This window comes from Camellia sinensis, chromosome 14, assembly GCF_055761805.1.
Source record: "Camellia sinensis isolate YWXY chromosome 14, ASM5576180v1, whole genome shotgun sequence".
Taxonomy (NCBI): domain Eukaryota; kingdom Viridiplantae; phylum Streptophyta; class Magnoliopsida; order Ericales; family Theaceae; genus Camellia; species Camellia sinensis.
This window is the reverse complement of record NC_138974.1, coordinates 59,687,890-59,707,825: the sequence shown is the minus strand read 5'-3', so window position 1 is coordinate 59,707,825 and position 19,936 is coordinate 59,687,890. Positions and strand designations below refer to the sequence as shown.

The 19,936-nt window shown below is 35.3% G+C and overlaps 1 protein-coding gene and 1 pseudogene across 2 annotated transcripts in view; one reads left to right on the top strand and one right to left on the bottom strand.

Moving 5' to 3' along the window:
- Window positions 1-1,375: 1,375 nt before the first annotated feature.
- On the bottom strand, window positions 1,376-12,773 carry LOC114316667 (Pseudouridine synthase family protein). Its single transcript, XM_028263347.2, has 8 exons — window positions 12,321-12,773; window positions 11,678-11,713; window positions 10,655-10,767; window positions 10,384-10,532; window positions 8,820-8,964; window positions 3,538-3,966; window positions 2,088-2,719; window positions 1,376-1,841 (listed from the first exon to the last, which is right to left on the bottom strand). Exons 1-7 carry the CDS (start codon window positions 12,598-12,600, stop codon window positions 2,297-2,299), a joined length of 1,575 nt encoding a protein of 524 aa, XP_028119148.2. The 5' UTR covers window positions 12,601-12,773; the 3' UTR covers window positions 1,376-1,841; window positions 2,088-2,296.
- Window positions 12,774-18,150: 5,377 nt separating this feature from the next.
- LOC114316665 (U-box domain-containing protein 44-like) overlaps window positions 18,151-19,936 on the top strand; it is a 31,809-nt pseudogene continuing 30,023 nt past the window's right edge. The window contains exon 1 of the transcript XR_014350644.1: window positions 18,151-18,394. The product of XR_014350644.1 is annotated as a U-box domain-containing protein 44-like (transcript). The remainder of the gene's footprint in view (window positions 18,395-19,936) is intronic.

The following is a 19,936-nucleotide window of genomic DNA, read 5'->3' as shown; positions in this document are numbered from 1 at the left end:
TACAATAGAATCTATAGTTCTAGTTTTCCTTATTATAGCCTACTTCCTCCCCTTTTGACCTACCTTTATATTCCTCATTTAACGTCTCAAAATAGTTCTTTCATCTCTCCTTAATCTCTTCATCCTTCACCAATACATTAGAGTCCTCACCTTTGATACACTTAACTTGATTAAAATCTTTTATTTTTCTTTCTCTTATCTTAGCAAGTTTGTATATTCGCTTCTCTCCTTTCTTTCTTTTAACATATAATATATACTTATATATATATATATATATATATATATTTGATTAGCAAAATAAAAAATTTATTAAAAGCATGAAATTAAAGATGTAAGGAAATGAAATGCATAGAGAAATTCAGAGAGTGCGAATTCCCCTACTACTGATGCTCGTATCCACACAACTAATGCCTATTAGCCTTTTTTTGTTGTCTTTATTAACTATTTTAGGCAAACTTTGGCATCCCAAATGGGGCCTATGCATATATATATATATATATATAATTGTATAATTAAAGTTTTAGTTTTAATTTTAATCTCATATGCAAGTATTATAATTTTTTTAACTCGTTAAGGCTCGTGAACAGACTTAAACTCAAGCTAAGCCTAAACCAACTCCGTTCTAATTCTGTTTGTTAAATTTTTATTAAACTTGAGATCGAATTTATTAAAATCTTAATAAATAAACTCAAATATATTAAAATTCTGCTCGACTTGTTTGCCACTCTATGCAGAATTCTTCTGAAAACTGATACCTAGCTATTCAACCTATAAAAAAATAAATAAATAAAAATGCATAGAAGTGAATTATTTGAATGAAATATTATGAATGTTTAGTCATGGAAAAGCTCTTTTTAGTATGACATGCCTTCGCATGAATTGCAAGTGTGGTTGTCTGATAACAATATATATATATATATATATATATTTTTTTTAAATAAATAATGAACAAATATTATTAAGAAAGTATCAAGATGATACTAAGAAAGTATCAAGGTGATATAAAGAACATAAGAATTATCATCAATGAAGAAATAAAGACACAATGAAATCCAAAAAAGTATATAAATCCAAATCCAGACTCTGACACCCATTTGTGCAAGACTGATAACAACTTGTTTTTCAAAGAGGGACCAAAGCCGCTAATCCCTCAAACATCCGACGATAACAACATAGGGTGTTTTGGGCACCACCAGATAATAATAATAATAATAATAATAATAATAATAATAATAATAATAATAATAATAATAATAATAATAATAATAATAATGCATGAAATCTAGCTTGGTGATGGAAATGAAATTTTACCTTCTAGTACTGCATTTGATTAGGATGACATATATGTGAGAAAGTTATAACCATAAGATACTTGTACAAGAAATTTTTCTGTACTTTTTGCCTTTAAAAAAAAAATTGTTTACACCCACTGGATGCTCAATAGATACAGAAGCTGGCTAAATGTGCATATTAAGTGCGAAAATAATCATACATGAATAATAAGCTCCAAGAATCATTGAGCAAGGCTCTGCTGAAGGCAGAACATAGACTTCAAAAATTCAACTTCTGTTGTGTGTCTGAGTCTTCCACATTTTTGACTCACTAAAGGAGATTGATGTTATTCCGAGTGATTTGTTAAATGGTGGCATAAATAATTAATACACATTCTTCTGCTCGCGTTGGATGACATTGCAAATGGCTTGAGTTGAAGGGCATACATCCAATTTGAATCCAGAGCTTGTACTTGATGCTGATAATTGCTACCTGTTTTCTGCAAAATTTCTCATAGAAGCCCTCATCGATGCTTGGTCCATTGAACACTTCTTAGCCAGTCACTTGAACTGAAACACATCGAAGAATTCAATCATTAGTGTAATTTCACTGTACGAGTAAGTTCGAAGAAACCTGTTCAAAAAAGAACCAATGAGAAGTAGCAGGAAGGCAGGGCAGCGCGCATATGACAAATTCTCCTTGTATGAACACAAATTGCATAGAAAAAAACAAACAAGAAATCAGATAATGTCACCCATGTTTTTGTAAAACTGAGTCATTCAACCTGAAAAAGAAAAAGGAAGACACACACATACCTTTTGGTAGATTTTCACAAACACCGTTAAAATAAATGATGTAGCTTGCTCAAAATGGGGAGAAAAGTAGATGCTGATCAGAGACCTGTGCTTGAATAGATAAGAAATCCCATAGCCAAAACACTGAAGATAGCAATGCTGTTGTATTTGCCAGATGGGTTGCTCTCCACGTAACTTGTCTGAGGCTCATTTGTCTGAGGCTCATTTGTTCACAGCTTTGACGTAGCAGTTTTGCTAGTCTGAAAGTTCTCCTTCCACAATATCCAAGCCTTCCTGACTTCATCCAATTCTGCTTCTGGAATGCTTGTGTTTGCGTCCAATATGTCAACCCATTCCTTCCATGGAGATTTTGAAGGATCCAAAAATTTCGAGACTTGAGGCAACATTAACGAATTGTAAAACTCATCTACTGCCTTCAGAATTTCTTCTGATTCAACCAATGTCAGTATTTCGGGCCTCGTTACATTGCCCGGTTGGTGTCTCAATTCAAAATTATTTCCCCTCAAAATCAGGACTTCAGATGGGGCAAGCGGTAGAACAATCCGTGAGAACTTGGACAGTGATAAATTTAGAACGTCTTTAGGGAATAATTTACGTTTCACCGCCACGGCAGTCCCAACCATCTTGCGGATCTGGTTCAATGCAATGCATTAACATTATGATGAAATGAGTAGAACAAAATTACTATGCAAAGAAAACTGCTTTGTTGTCCCCTATCCCTATTTATGTCCCTCGAAAGAAGCGAAAGTATGTTGATTTACTTAGTTATACAGGATTCATAAAGAAGTACATCCACAGTTAAAACTTCTGAGTGCAGGTGTGTGTATGTAGGTATTTTGTTTGGAAAATCACTTAGGTCGGTGAAACAGGCAATATTAGATGATAGTACTTCTATATCAATCTGATTTATATGCTTCTTGCCCATAAATCATGAGAATTGATGCCCAAGTGAAATAATAAATCCAAACATAAACAAGGTGATCCAAAAAAAATGACACTGAAACAAGCATGTGTAAAAAGGGCATCTGGAAGCAATTACATCAATAATAAGTTATAAAGGTCAATAGAATGCCTTTGGGGTTGTTCCCAAAGATTGACTAGGCAAAGTTGAATTTCAATGCATGAACATGTATATCTCAATGTCATCCTTTATATAGGATGTTTTAAGTTAAAACCTGCTCCTTTTAAGTATCATTTAGCAATGAACTCCAGGCCTATTATACGAACTTCTTTTTATTGATTTTATTTCTTGCATGGACAAGTTGAATTTCAATGCATAAACATGTGTTTTTCTGTGTCGCACCTAAAATGTTATCTCTCGCACCAATATGACAGTGTTTATATCTAAACTAAGTTAAAAGGGTAGCCTTTGGAAAGGTGCAAATATTACTTGGCCTAGATAAAGAAGAAGACAAAAACAGTCCTAGGGTTTTATACCCAAGAGACTTACTTGATGCAACATGAATGATTCTCCAAAGATGGAAATTTCTACATAATTTATTCCAAGCAACCGTTCAAGCTTCCCACAAGAACAGTGAAAAATCTTTCTAAAATGGGCAGCACTAAGTCTGTCTTTTGCGTCAGGTTCATGCAGCCATCTGGCACGAACAGCCAATATGGGCTCCCGATCCTTCAAATCATTCCCATTCTCATCACGACTTTCAATTAGATTTTTTACAGAAAGCATGGATTGTGATGAACTATGATTGTCTCCCTCAACATCTGTAACAGCCAAATCATCTGTTCCAAGAGTTTCTTCTCCATCACTCGCCTTGGAGTCAGTGTATCTTGCTCTTCTATCCTTTCCGGATAATTGATTAGCAGACACTTGTTTCCTATACTTGGATCGTATGGTATAGTTGTGAAAAGGATGTTCTCCCTGCAATACCACTCATAGAAACAAAATAATTAACAGATGACCCCTGCAAAAATACAGACAATCTCTATTATTTACGAAGACCTTAAACCATCCATTTACAAAATATCATCATGGCATAGGCTCCATTTGTTTTGACGTAAAATGTTTTTGTCAAAAATATTTTACTCATTTTCCGTTATTTGGTTGAACAAAAAGTATGTAAAATATTTTTTAAAGAAAATATTTTTGCATCATTTTTTCAAAAATGACTTATCTTTAAAATTTTCAAAAATCAATTTTTACAAGGTTGATTATCGCTCACTACCTTTTCAACACATTTAGCCTTTTTCAAATAAGTATCTTAGCTCACTTAAAAGTCATAAATGATGCTTTATTGAATCAAAATTTCGCTTTTAAGTTTTAGCATATAAAATATTTTTGTTTCAATTGTCAATCAAATGCTGAATTTTTTAAATTTTTTTTGTGTAAAATCAATTTATAAGAAAAATAATTTTTTGTGTAAAATATTTTATGTCGAAACAAATAGAGCCATAATGAAAGAGGTAATTACTTAGTTAAGCAATAAAAACTTGTAAGCTGTCTGAAGTGAATGCCTATTAAAGTCGGAAAATAGTCGCTCCTCATTAATAAAGCAGGAAGGCAGATCTCTACCCAGTCCAGCCCAACCAACATGCCTCTATTAACAGGACCAAGAGGGGTATTCTCATCAAGGCACAACAACAGTAAGGCTCGTTTTGATGGACCTATAGTATTAAGTTAAAGACAACATAAAATTAAAAGACCACCATATTAATGGTCAGGACAAATTATCTTTTCTTTCTGGTATATATATTATATTTTTTTTTATAAATAAATAATACAAAATGTATTAATAAATCATAAACACCCAATGCAAACACGGACCAAAAAAAGTTTAAAAAAAATGCTCAATGGAGAAATTGAGAATGGAGATAACATCCACAGGAAGGGGTGAGGATTCACAAAAATAAAATAAAATTGTTAGAATATAATATGTAAAATGTTGCTTTAATAATTAGGTTAGTATAATAATTAGTATGCTTTAATAATGTACCTTTAATAATGTTGTTTGGTTTGTGCTTCTACTTTCGGTTTGTAATTGTTCTCCCTCTCCTCTATAAAGGAGAGAGCTCAACACACCATTAGATACATCAATCAATACACAATTTATTCTCTCTCTTTCTCTCTATACATTTATTTCAACATGGTATCAGAGCAAGGTTAAGAATCTAATAATTTTGGTTCACCGGCAGGCGGCTGCCTCGCCTTAGCCGCCCGCTGGACCTCAACCCCTCTCTTCTGTATATACACAGTCTCAAAGGTGATCATATCCAAATGCTGTGTTATCCCATAAAATCAACCAATCAGATTTCTCAAGAAAAAAAAAAAAAAAAAAACAAAAATCCCGAGAACTGATCGGGTACTTCTTCTATCTTCGCCAATTTACCACTTTGCCACAGATAGAACCCGTGTAGTGCACCCTGGTAGGCCGACCCGGTTACCAAGATCCGATCACCCAAGTCAACCACACACGCCCCGACTCGTACAGTCGGGTCGGACTCAGCCCAGCAAATCAAGCTTCCACACCTCCGCCGAGCTCCCGTCGCGAGCCAACACGCCTTCTGACGAACTCAGATGGACGATCGGAACCGGGCCATGTGTCTCGTCATCCTCGTCTTCGCAGAGAAGAGCTATGAGCTCAATCTGAGCTTCAAACCTTTCCAAGAGAAACCTTTCTTCTCACATCTGAGAAAGAGTCACAACCACAACAACTACCATCACAATAATCTCGTGATGGGACAGGTGATGATTTTGAGGAGAGGTGAGTCTCTCGATTCAAAGATCAACGGTCATCGTCAGCCGGCGAAGAAGGCTAGCGACGATCTGATCGTACCGAAGCAGATCCGAATCGGCGATCTCAAATCGGTCTCTGGCGATGTATACGCCGGATCGGCGATCTCGCTGTCTACGTCGCCGAGATCTCTACCTCTACCTTCGCTCTTCAGGGATGCCTTCTTCACGGATGATCAAACGAGCACAGTGTACAGGGCCTTTGTACTTTAATAGCTCGTGACTCAATCCTCTCTGCTGTTGCAGTCTTATTTTCACCACCTCAAACGGAGTGACAATGACGAGAGCTTCAAGAACCCCAGCACCAAACCCAAAAAAAAAAAAAAAAAAAAAAACCCTTACCATACTCCACTCATTCTCTCCAACTGGTCTAACTTTTTATTTTTTTTATTATTATTATTATATCAAATAATCAATGCACTCATGTTCCCCACTAACCGTGTCCACTTTTGAACCCATCCCCACTTCTTTATTTATTTTTAATCAATTTTTCCTGTGCCTTTCACCACCACTTTTGACCCAAACCATTTTCAACCCATCATTTCTCCTTCACCTTTTGCATCCCACCACACCATTATCATATATTATAATACGCACTATCAACTCACAGATTCACACACCAGGTTTTTCAAACCATTATTTTATTTTTTATCTTTTCTTTTTGAACATTACACCATCGCCACCAACATCCTCCACTCAAAAAAAAAAAAAAATATATATATATATATATATTCTCTCCTTTTTTTTTTATCTATTTTTTATTCTTATTATTATTATTAAACAAAACAAACCACAAACAACACCAAGAACATTCCACATCTCACAATCTTTGTTTTAGTTCTGTTGGGATTAACCCCGATCACTATTTTACACCACAACCCAAAACAACCAAAAAAAAAAAAAAAAAAAAAAAAAAAACAAACAAACAAACAAACAAACAACCTCCCTTACACAGGAGGGCTTTTTCTTTTCCCTTCTCTACTATGTTGCTGGTCTTTTCTTCTTGCCTCCGTCTAGGGCGGCCCTTGACGGTACTGCCTCCGTGTTTCCCACGCTGCCGAGCACGTTCACTCCCCCCTGCTCCTCCACTACAGCATATGGCGGACCTCCAAATCGGAACATCATGGTGGCCTTCCGCTTCAGCTCCTTATTTTCCGCCTTTAGCACACTTATCTCTGCTCGCGCATCCTTATACATGCGCTGGAGCAGAGCCAGTTGGACGTTTAACTGCTGCACCTCATTTGTCCTACTCTGAAGCCGGTGCGACAAGTTTGTGACTGCAGTCATGGTCTCCACACATGACTTCAATGTATACTGATTAGCCTCAACATCCGATTGCACTGCCATTCTTTGCTCCACTGACCGCATAGGAAAGTTCAACGGAGCAAACTCAGGGGCGCTTGGTTGAGATTCACGGGCAACCGCACCAGTTATCTCTCTTGTGGACTCGTTGAGGTCGGGAAAAAGAGTGAGCAGACCACGGGAAGAAGAGGCCATGTTCTGGGTAGCTGAACGGGAAGAAGAGGCCATGTTATGGGTTGCTGAGTGTTTCAGATGTTACAGAGTGTTTCAGGGTTTGCAGCTCTTAGAGAAAAGCTCTCAGAGAACGCAGAGGTTTCAACTGGTTTGTTCTGCTTCCAAGCCTCAGGCTTCGCTTTAGTTCATATAGACAATGCCGCAGAGGACGACACGACACTCTGTCGGTCACGTGCATCGCCGCGTGTCCGGCGTCCCTTTTGATGGCTCGACCCTTTCTGTCGGGCACGTCTTTTGGTGAAGTGGGCGCGCCTTTTGAGGGCGCGACTTTTGAGGGCTCGATATATATATCCATGTATATATATTTGGGCAGCCTATATACACCATCATACAGTGTATTCTACAACGGTCCGACATGACCCCATAAACTGTACCGACATTGATTCCGGTTAGCTTTTACATGGGTCCGGCAAGACTCCGTAAACTGTCCCGACATTGATTCCGGTTAGCTTTTACATGGGTCCGGCAAGACTCCATAAACTGTCCCGACATTAATTCCGGTTAGCTGCTACAACGGTCCGACACAACTATACAGTGTCTTCTACAACGGTCTGACACGACCATACAGTGTCTCATATCCTATTTTTATTTTATTTTATTTTTCTGTTTTGTTACTCTCTCCAAACTCAAGTTGGTTGGTTCCTATCCTCCTTGAGTTTGAGGGGGGCTGTTAGAATATAATATGTAAAATGTTGCTTTAATAATTAGGTTAGTATAATAATTAGTATGCTTTAATAATGTACCTTTAATAATGTTGTTTGGTTTGTGCTTCTACTTTCGGTTTGTAATTATTCTCCCTCTCCTCTATAAAGGAGAGAGCTCAACACACCATTAGATACATCAATCAATACACAATTTATTCTCTCTCTTTCTCTCTATACATTTATTTCAACAAAAATAAAAGTTCAATTGAAAAAGAAAAAAAAAAATCCTTGACACCAAAAATAAGAAGTACGTAAAAGCCACATCTTGAGCTTCTGGGTTGCGGGAGCTAACTCTTCAAAAATGCATCTATTTCTCTCCCACCACATAAGACAGAGGTGGTACCATCCAAACTTGGTGGTACCATCCAAACTTTCTTCTACCCATTCTAACTTTTTATCAGAATTCAAAAGTAAGAAAGATTGCATGGTCAAATAGATGACCTCATGATAACCCAACTAAAATGCAGGACTTGAACTTTGGGGGAGCAAAAACACAAGAAACTTCCCATCTTTTAAAATCATCTTACTAATTACTAATATAATATACATAGTTTTTACAATTTTGGGTGGTGCGACTGCACTTCCGTGCCCCCTTAGATCCATCCTTGTCCATGACAACAAGTGCACCGAAAATATGTCCAAGAATATGTAAAATCATGTGGCAGCTAAAGTTTTGTAAAAATATCTTCCTACCAGAAAAGTGCACCCAAGAACAACTTGTCTAAATATAACAGAAAAACTTACCTCAAAAACATTCAATATATCATTGAGGTCTGATAGATGATAATCAATTTCAGCAGTAGTGAAGTTATCTTTTATTCCAATAACTTCAGCAGGAAGGAGGTAAGAATACTTGCGAATGTTACATTCCCTTCTAACATCAAAGCTCCTGAAACAGGCCACAATAATAAAATAAATAAATAAACAAGGAAATATAATGGGAAATGTTGATAAAAGAAAAGTGGAGAATTTGTTATTATTTATTTGAACATTGGTCTTATCTACTTCTTGTATGTTGGGTACAAATCCCATACATTCAGCGAAATAGTTATATGACAATACAAAGGTAGAAAGCAGGTGGCTTAAGGCAAGGATGGATCTAGGGGGGTGTGGAGGGGGCCCAAAAATTTGAAAAATATCATATATTATACTAGAAAATTTAAAATAATTAAAAATTATAAGGATTTGCATCCTCAAACATACTTTCGCACCCCCATAGTAATAATCTTGGATCCGTCCTTTAAGGAAGAGAGACACATAAGGCCTTTGTAGGGGTGAATGTGGGACACATGGCTATAGAATGCAAGTGCAGTAGTAGGGGTGGTTAATGTGCTTCCAAGAACATCTTAGTGGATCAACAAGATAGTGAAGAAATGGGAAAAATGCAGCCATGGATTTGAGAATGTCTGCCAACCACCATGCACAACAGCTACAAAAGAAAGAAAAGAAGAAAAAAGCCCCTCTCTACTCCAATTAAACAACACATCAACAATGCTATTTTCTTTTATCAGTAGTATCTTATCTTCACCGTACATTCCTTAGTTTCCAGCACCCTTATTTAGTTAATCAATTTACTTTTCATTTCTAGTTCCTTCAATCTTTATTTTATAAGCATTTACTGTTTTATTTCAGAGGTTATTTTTTTCTATCACCTGAAAAAATTATTAAGGGTTGGTTTGGGATGTTCTAAAAAAGTACACTTTTTGACTTATTGGCTTATATGGGTTGGGTTTGGGTTGGGTTTGATGTGATGTGTTAGAGAGGTGATGTGATTTAAATAAGATGATCTGACTTAAATAGGATAGTGACTTTTTGAATTTTTGTATTATTTAGGTCATGCCAAACTTGGTCTAAGTCTTCTTCACAAAAAGGACTGGCGATTATTTATTCAACCACGGATAGTTCACCTGTTAGAAGTTAGCCTTTTCTGTTTGGACCAAGCTTGGTCTTAGCACACCCGCACAATCCAAAACACAAGATGATTAAACAGTTTGTGTTTTCTTTAGATAGTGCTTCCCGTATTTTTCATTTTATGAACTTGATTTTGCCATTGATTAAAAGACAAAGTAATTCTAACAAAATTAAAATATACCCATCATTCTAATTGTTGGGCTCTCTCTCTCTCTCTCTCTCTCTCTATCTCTAAGAAATAATAAGCCACTAAATCAGGCATTATCCCTCCTCACTAGTAGTCACTTTAACACCTAATACAACCACAAAACTAACAAACTATTTAAATAAAATATATGAAAATATATTTGAAAGTTTTACACATTATACAGACTAAAAGATGCACGTATGATTGGACCTTCGTGAAGGCAAAATGCTGAAAACTTTGATATTGGTAGGAAGATAAGCATTAACATAATTTGCTAGAGCAATGCCATTAGGATCTTCCTTCCATGCATTTTCTGGGATTTCCATTTTCAAGGATATCATGGTTGCCAAGGAATGCACCTAGAAAATAAATCACCAGCGTAAAAGATTATCACATTACTACATATATGATGTAAGCAATATATAGTGGGGAAAAAAAGTTGAGCAATATAAGAAAAATAAATGGCTTTTAAGCATCTTACTCCTTTATCAGTTCGGCTACTTCTAGCCCACCCAATTTTGTTCAAATCCCCAAAATTACTATCGCGAATGCCACCAGCTTTAAAAAGGGCATTTTCCAATTCTTCTTCGATGGCTACATTACAAAATTGTAATTCTTTAGCAAAATCCTGTCCCTACGGGCTAGGTTGATAAAGTATGTGATGTAGTTAATAATTTTACCATATCCAAAGGGCACAACACAAAATTACGAATACTACCTTTTGCCCAACAATTGTGTATAAAATATAAATTATTAGAAACACCTCTAAGCAATAACTCTTAATAGTTTGAAATCACAGTTGAATTTGTTAGAAACACTTCTAAGCAATAACTCTAGAATTTCATTTTTTTTTTTTATTGTAAAAAAATACTTTTATTCTTTTGATAGGCTATAAAAAATAAAAAATAAAACTCAAAAACTGAAGTCTCTTTTAACAGCTGAGCCAGAATAGTAGTCCAAAAATGAAATAAACCACACACATAATCTTCAATCAATATAGAATAAGAAATGCTCGCTTGTTATACACTTTACATTTCAAACTTTAGTATTTAGTGAAATTTTGAATTAACAATATGAATCAATGACGTAACGATGATAAGACGTGAAAATCTAGATTGAAACATTCAGCAAGAGGTCAGATAATGAACTGCATATAATAGGTAAACCACGACCTGGTTTCTAAAAGACAACAGACCAAATATATAAATGAAATTTCAAATCATTGAAGCAACCATTATTGAAACAATCTAGGTCAGGGGAATATAAATTTAGATTCAATGAAATATTTTGAAGTGGAATTAACCCAATGTGAAACTCAATCAGATCAAACAGAGCATAACAATACACCAGTTGGTATCTGTAGAGAGAGGGAGAGAGAGAGAGACCAAAATCAAACTTGGGCCTCCTATATTAAAATTCCAAGAATTAAAAATTTCAGTTTTTTCCCCTGCTTAGTAAGTACTTTGAATCAAAACAAATAAAGACAGTGTGAAAAATATCTTACTGGATAGTGAGTGCTCATCCCTTTGCATTTGCAGACCTGTAAATTCAAAGCAAAAACAGAAAAATGTGAATGGATTAAGACTCCGTTTGTTTTGACTGTTGTTTGTTTAAACAAAAAGAAATTGCATCATTTTCTCAAAAATACTTACCTCTAAAAATTAAGTCAGCCTATTTTTACAGAATTACCCTTCACTTATTACTTTCTTTAACAGATTTAACATTTTCAAATAAATATTTTTAACTCACTAAAAAATTATAAATCACACCATATTTAAATCAAAGCAATTGCATCATTTTCTCAAAGATATTTACCTCTAAAAATTTCATAAATCTATTTTTACAAAATTACACTTCACTTACTACCTTTTAACAGGTTTAGTATTTTCAATAAATATTTTTAACTCACTAAAAAATTATAAATTACACTATATTAAATCAAAGTTTTCCTTTCAAATAATAAAATATTTTTATTTCAAGTGTCAAACCAAACACCAAAAATAAAATAAAAAATTATGTAAAATATTTTTTAAAAAAATTATGTAAAATATTTAGGGTTTATAATTTAGGAAAATTGATTAAAGCAAATACACAATAATGTATGTATGAATTAGGAGAGTAAGTGGGGGAAAAGAGGGAGGACTGACCTCTGTAATCGGTGCCTACGTAACCGACACGCATTACGACTTTCTTTTTACGGAGAGGAGTCCATTTGACGGCGGTGATATGGGGAGCAGGGTTTTCCGCCGGCGGAGGTGAGGTTGCAGTGGCGGTGAAGGGAGGAGAAGGTAGTGATGATAACGAAGAGGAGGTGGAGAAGCGAAGTAGTTGTTTCGGAGGTGGTTTGGGTTTTGATAACCAGAGGCGCGAAGCTGGGCTGCTTCGGAACCATTGTGGAAATTGAAATCGAAGAGAAGTAACGGGCATGCGTGTGTCTGGTGGAGGCGCAATCGACTGTAGTAGAGTTTGATAAGGATTTGTGGCGCCTAATGTAATTGAGGTTAATCGGAGCCTCTTCCACTCCGGACTAATAAGATTTGGAGCTTTTGTTTAGGGCCAGTCTTTTATCCAATCCGAGTTCGGATTACTGTTAGGTTGGTGGTGCTTATTATTATTATTATTATTATTATTATTATTTTTTTTTTTTATAACTTAAGGTGTCCGGGTTAGCTTGCGCGCATCTCAACTAATTCTTGAGTCAGAGCAAAATTTCGTATAGACTGACCCAACACAAGAGTTGATAGTATCTAAGAAGTTTTGAACTTAAGACCTAGAGAGCAGCAAACTCCTAAGTCCTAAGCCTCCACCATTACGCCAACCCTTAGGGTTTAGTGGTGCTTATTATGAATGATTTGAATTTAAGTATGTAGAATTTATCGAGTATTTTATATGTGTAAGATATTATGTTAATCAAATATCGATAGTTATTTAATCAAATTATATTTTTGTTAACGGTAATAAAATTTTTAAATTAAATTATTAACAGGAATTGGATTTGATCAAGTAATTATTAATATCTAATTAATGTAATTTTTTTATAAAAATAAAATAATTAACAAATTTTACATATTTAATAATTTCAATTATCGAAACAGCATCGGTAATGGACGTCGTGATTCGAACAGTATGGTCCAATCTACATAGTTGGCTAGCGGGAATCTGTTCCTTTATTTATACTACAGTATTATATCATATAATTTTACACTCTTGGTATTTTATTTATTTTTATATTTTAGTTACTATAGTTTTATTTATTTATAGGATAAATTATAAATACATTCATTGAAATTTGTTTAAAATACAGATTGTTCTTTTATAATTTAGAAAGTTACAAATATCTTTTTGTCAGAATTTTTTATTTAATAAAATTAACTAAAAAAATAAAATTTATAATTGCTCTCCTATACAATAATAAAATTACTTAAATTATTAATTACAATATATTTCTAATATCATTAAAAACTATTAATTGACTTAATAATTTATCAATAAGAGGAGCAATTTATTATGAAACTAGAAACTTTAAGAGGGTGAAATGTAATTTTCAAAAATATAGAGGACAATTTATATTTTAATCAAACTTCAAGAATGTATTTATAATTTATCTTTATATATATTTAAAATTATCATTAAAATCTCAATTTTTAAAATTTCAATTTTCAAGCTACCCACCTATGGGTATTAATTTCCGACTACACAACCAAAGGAGAAACTCATCTGGAGAACACCGGTAGAATAGATTAATTTCGAATAATCTGTCACAGAAAGGAAAGAATCTGGCGATGGCTCGTCCACCTAGGGGCACTTTGACACTCAAGTCAGTAATCAAATATCCCTTAAAGATAACTAATTATGCTTAACTCATAAGAAAGAACGTATTGCTCACAGTATATCACATATATAAAAAAAAAAAAAACATACCTTAAACCCACGAGGGTGCCCTGCTTTTATAGCCAACAGTGACTTGATCCCTACAGAAGCCTCACCTAAGTGGACTTAGGTTCAATGTTTATCTTGGACTCTCAGCTAGATAGGGATAAACTCCCTAAGAGCTTTATCTTTATCTAAACTGAGATCTTCCCATGTTATAAGACTCTTGTCCCTTATCCGCTTATTTCGGATTCCGATATCTCCGCAGGTAACCTCAGCCTAGCCGAGATCACCTCGGTGCCAGGATTAGGCCACGTGGCATCTCGGAATCACCTTAGCCATGCGCTATCATTCACAAAATATGTCCCCATAATTGGCCTTTAGGTTCTATTACCTTGGCAACCTAAGGTAATGGAACCTACACCGCTTGCTTATACACCATGTCGGCTAAAATTCATTATTCCCTTCTACCGAAGTCACTACTCGCCGGTTTTGAGTTCCCAAGATTCAACTGCCCATTTTTATCAAGGATCAGGAACCCAGAGTCAAGTTCTTTAAACATCTCCACTGAGATCGTTCCTCTAGCCGAGGTTTTTACTTCATTAATCAAGAACTCCAAGGGTTTTAACTGCGCATGAGTTGTCATGCGCAGTTTACTCAACCGTTTCCTCTACGCGTCCCTTTCTCATTGGTTCGTACCTAACACGCACTATCAGGTCGCATCACTTCTGCGCACGCCGCCTGACAAGCACGTTGTCCAAGGCATTTCATTATGGTTCGCCGCCTTTTCAAGTTTTAACAAAACTCTTTCTCTCTCTCTTTGCCTCTTTACTTTTGCAAAATTTGATTTCTTTCTCTCGTGCTCAAATTTTCGCTCTCTAGATTCTGCCATTTTCATACCTTCGAAGCTCTGCACTTGCTCTGATTACCTTCTCCAATGACATTTTCATCATTTGTTTTTGGCCATTCGCGCCGTCTGACTCCGGTGATCCCCATATCGGCGCTCATTTCATTTGGTAAGTTCACAATTTCTTTCCTCTTTAAGTTCAGTCTTTCATTATTCCTTTGATTTGTTTCAAATCTATTACCTGTTTACATGTTGTTCGCTGCCATTGCAAATCAGTTTGTGTTCTTGAATCTTCGCTGTATTTGAATCTCGTGTTTGTCTATAATTCGTGCTGTTCAATATATCCTTGTATCTATTCACATTGTTCGTGATTTTCGCACAGACATACATAGTGCTCATAAATTTGAAGCTTTAACAATTTTGCCACTGTTCTTGGCTTTTGAGCATCCGCACACACCTACTCAATGTTTCTTGAAAAATGTTGCTTTCTTGATTCTGAATCATGTTCTTTTTTGTTTTTCTTTGACTTGTTTCCATATTCTTGCCTTTGATTCTTGTTTTCGTATAGACTTAGGTTTGGGATTTGATAGAAATCACATTCTTTAGGAAAATTGAAACAAATTCCCCTTTGATCTTCAAAAACCCTCGCCCCAGTTCCAGTTTAGGTTTTAGCTGAGGTTCTCAATCCCTACCATTTTCTTCTCTCTAACATTTACCCTAAAACACTCTAAGTCGAGATAATGGGTATGTTTAAGTGGATGGTAGATACCCCAGAAAAACTCGAGCACTTTAGGAGAGAGTTTTCTATCCCAGCCGACGTCTAGATTAGGTTGGCTGGGGAGGAGGACTCTATTATGTCGGATGGAGACTCCATGCCCTTTCCAATGGTTGCCTTTATCGAATGTGGACTTTGGTTTCCCCTTGATACTTTCTTTGCATGAAATCCTCAACTTTTACAAGCTTAACCCCATGCAACTTGCCATAAACTCATATAGGGTCATCAATGGCATAACTGAACTAGCACACCGAGAAAAAGTTAGGATCACTTTAGCCGACATCCAATTCTGCTATACCATGTGAAACCTTGAGTCTGAAAAAGGCTACATATACTACCTCAAGCCTAGATCCACTGCCTACAAACTAATAGCCGACCTTCCAGACTCTAACAAGGGTGCTGGAGATGATTACTTTATCGTCTCAGGAAACTGGGAATTTACACCTGATGACGACCCTCATCTCTATCCTCTGCGCTGATTGGTGTTTAAAGAAGGTGATGGTAAGAGCTAAGTTACCCTTTTAATCATATTTTGGCTAGGATTTGTCAGTATATATCTATTTTTTGTAATGTTCTTATTCTCACTTCTTTTTACAGCTCTTCCCTAGCCAGTAAAGGATTTTCGACAGACCTTCTTTCCTAGCCCCGATCTAAAAAGGATTTTAGGTTTGGATATTAATAAGCGTAAAGCCCTTTTGCTGCTTAATTATATCTCGACCTATAGGTCCGCCCCACGCCGAAGCAAGACTTCCCCATCAGCAACAACTCCAACAGTTGCTTCATCGCCAAGGCCAGATCTGGCCTCTTCATCAGACCCAGTAGAGCAACCCTTCACTTCTGCTCCAGCTCAACTAATCTCATCATCTCAGCATCGATGCCGACGTCGTGCTTCACCAAACGTACCAGCAGGCCGAACTCGTAGCTGCAAACGACAAGATCTTGATGCGTTGGCCTACGATCTAGCCAATCCTCTCATCGCCCTTCCCACTATTCACTTCGGCACCAAAGTTACACTTGCTGCCACTGCTGACGAAATGGGTCGCAAACCAGCCGTCGTTGAGGACCTTCTAGCCAATGTCCCTAGGGTAGTGACTGTTCAATCATCCTCTTCTCTCTCTCAATCCAAGCCAAAGCCTAAGAGAGTCAAGAAGGCTAAGGCCAAGGCTATAGTGACTCAGGTTGATTCTGAGGAAACTGTACCGATCTCAAAACTGGCTGAGTCTGAAAAGAATACTCCTGCTGTCGATAAGAAGCCAGCCGAGGCCCTATCGCCCGACGTCCCTCCGACAAAGAAGCCAAGATCTGACCACCCTAAAGGTAGCAACAGCTTTCCCCATAGCATGATTTGGGTGCCCGAGGTCATGGTAGGGAACAGACCTTTGACGGCTGGTGACAACGCACACTACAACAAAAGTAACCTATGGTGATGAAAAGTAGTGAAGAAAATAAATTTCGTCACTAAATAACAATAATTCGTGATGAATTATAAAATTTTGTCACATATAATAAGAAAAAAAATAGGTGACGAAATTTATTTTCGTCAACAAATACTTCTTTTAGGTGAGGAAAAATTAAGTTTTGTCACCCATGGTTTTTCCGCTAATTCTTGTTTGGTGGTGCCAAAATTTTGAGACTTTTGTTGAGAAAAAAAATTGTCACCGATTATAAAATTATAAGTGAGGAATATATTTTCATCACTAATAATTTTTTATATATATATATATATATATTTTTGAGAAACTTGATTTTAAATATTTGAAGAATATTTGGTGAGAAATATGTTATTGTAACTAATAATTTTTAATATTTTGAGACTTTTTAGTGAGAAAATTATTTTGTCACTAATTTTGGAAGGAAAATTTTGACATATTAGGCGGTAATAAAAAAAATAGACTACTAATTTTTCTCCCATTTTTTTTTGTTTATCAGTTTTCCTCTCTCCTCTCTCTCAAAACAAAACACAAGTTAATTAGCTCTCTAAGTAACCTATGGTGATAAAATATAGCGAAGAAAATAAATTTCGGTACTAAATAAGAATAATCCGTGACGAATTATAAAATTTTATCACATATAATAAAAAAGTAAAACTAATAGGTGACGGAATTTATTTCGACAATAAATACTTCTTTTAGGTGAGAAAAAAATTAAATTCGTCACTAAAGGTTTTCTCTTTAATTTTTTTGGATGGCACCAAAATTTTGAGACTTTTGATGAGAAAAAAAGTTGTCACCAATTATAAAATTATTAGTGAGGAATATGTTTTTGTCACCAATAATTTTAAATATTTTTTTAAAAAAAATTAATTTTAAATATTTTAAAAATATTTGATAAAGAATATATTTTCGTCGTTAATAATTTTGATATTTTAAAATTTTTGGTGATAAAATTATTTTATTGCCAATTTTAGAGAGAGAATTTGAGATATTGGGGGTAATGAAAAAACAGAACCCTACTAATTCCCCTCTTCTTCTTTTTTTTTAATTTTTTTTGTTTTTGTTTTTGTTTTTTGGTGATTCAATTTTCCTCTCATCCATCTCTTGCAAAACACACATTCCTTCAGCTGCCCCCTTCTCCCCCTTCAGCTTATTCTTCTTCTTTAGCACCGCCACCGATGTCACCCGTTCTCCTCCTTCAGTGCTGCCACCGACGTCACTCGCGTTCTCCTTCAAGCAATCGTTAACGCTGCTGGCGTCGCTTATTCGGTTATTTCTCTATTTTTCTCTTTTTAGGTATGGGTCCTCTGTCTCTCTTTCACACTCAATTTCTCTGATTTTTCTATCTTTGTTTTCCCTAAATTTCAAAACTAATTTCGTTGTTTTCCCTAATTTCGAAAACTACTGAGACACGCAGTGTCCCATATATGATTTCTTTGGACTGGTTATGAAAAAATGGGTGCTTGAATATAGACTTGTTAAGTTAATGATTCATTCATGTTATTTGCTTTATATGAGTGTAAGACTATGAGTGTATGATTTGATGAATAGAGTTTATTCACAATTTGCTTTATATGATTGTATTCACAGTTTATTCACAATTTGCTTTATATGAGTGTATGATTAAATGAAATTCAAGAGTGTATGATTCAATGAATAAATTTTTTTCACAATTTCCAATTTGGTATATTAATTTAGCTACTTGAGACTTCCCAGAGGGTCGGTTCCCAGGAAGCCTTATGCATTGGGTATGACTTTTTTTTCAGTAAATTAAAAGAGTGGAAAATGGAGGATAGGTATCTGAAACTCAAGTATCCCTACCTCGGGTATGGCTTGCATATTGAAATGTCTCCTACGACGCAGAACTCTAGTTTCTGTCAAGCAAGCCAAGCATCTACCGGTGTATGAATCTTGTGCCAGAAATTAACTGAATACGTGACATTAAACACATTTTAGATGTTTGCTTCTGAAATTCATTCTCAAAAGTTTCTTCTCCAGTACAGAATCTGGCTTCCATGTTTCTAAAAACCTCACCGAGCGCATCCGATTGAGGTTATAAGCACAACAGGGAGCATTTACATACTGTAGAAAGTGCAGCAAAGCCTTAGATTTCTAATCTACTGCCCAATGCAAATATATGAAATTCTTGTTAGAAAGTAACAAACTTCTAGAACAATATGAAAATGGGTAAAAGAATAAAGTACAATTTATAATTCTTAGGCCCCGTTTGGGAACCTTCCATTTTAGTCAAAAAGCCAAAAAGTTACTAAATTAGCCAAAAAGCTAACAACCTATACCAAAAAGTCAAAGATTCTCTTTTCTCTCTACTTTTTGTACATCTTTTCGTAAAAAGCCAAAAAGTCATCCCAAACATACTAGTTTTTTTTAGCTTATATTTTAGCTAAATAGCCAAAAAGTTACTAAATTGGCCTGTTCCCAAACGAGTAACATTAAAATAGTTTAAGTCAGATTTAAACATTAAAATGCTATCACTATGAGTAACATCAAAATGCCATCTATTTCTCTTTGAACTTGCCAAATCTATGTTTGATGTGCTTTGATTTCTTGAACATAATCCCTTAGCTGTTTATTTCCACGCTTTAAACTAAAAAAAAAAAGAAGGTAAATAATAAAGGTCTTAGAGAAAGCATTCCTTTTATGCAATTGTTACCGAAATTGTTGTAACAGTTAATGCTACTAGACTTTTTGACATCCTTGGAACATCTATAATTGTCAAGACTTGTAACAATTAATGCTACTAGACTTTTTGACATCCTTGCAAGCTATCTTTTTATTTCTTCCCTCCCTAAAATTATTCTCTTCAAATCACAAATTTAT

Coding starts and splice junctions, on each gene's coding strand:
- LOC114316667 (XM_028263347.2), bottom strand. CDS start 12,600: ATGCCCGTTACTTCTCTTCGATTTCAATTTCCACAATGGTTCCGAAGC. Junction 8,965..10,383: donor AGCATTTTGCCTTCACGAAG/GTCCAATCATAC, acceptor GGCCTGTTTCAG/GAGCTTTGATGTTAGAAGGG. Junction 2,720..3,537: donor AATCATTCATGTTGCATCAA/GTAAGTCTCTTG, acceptor GCATTGAACCAG/ATCCGCAAGATGGTTGGGAC.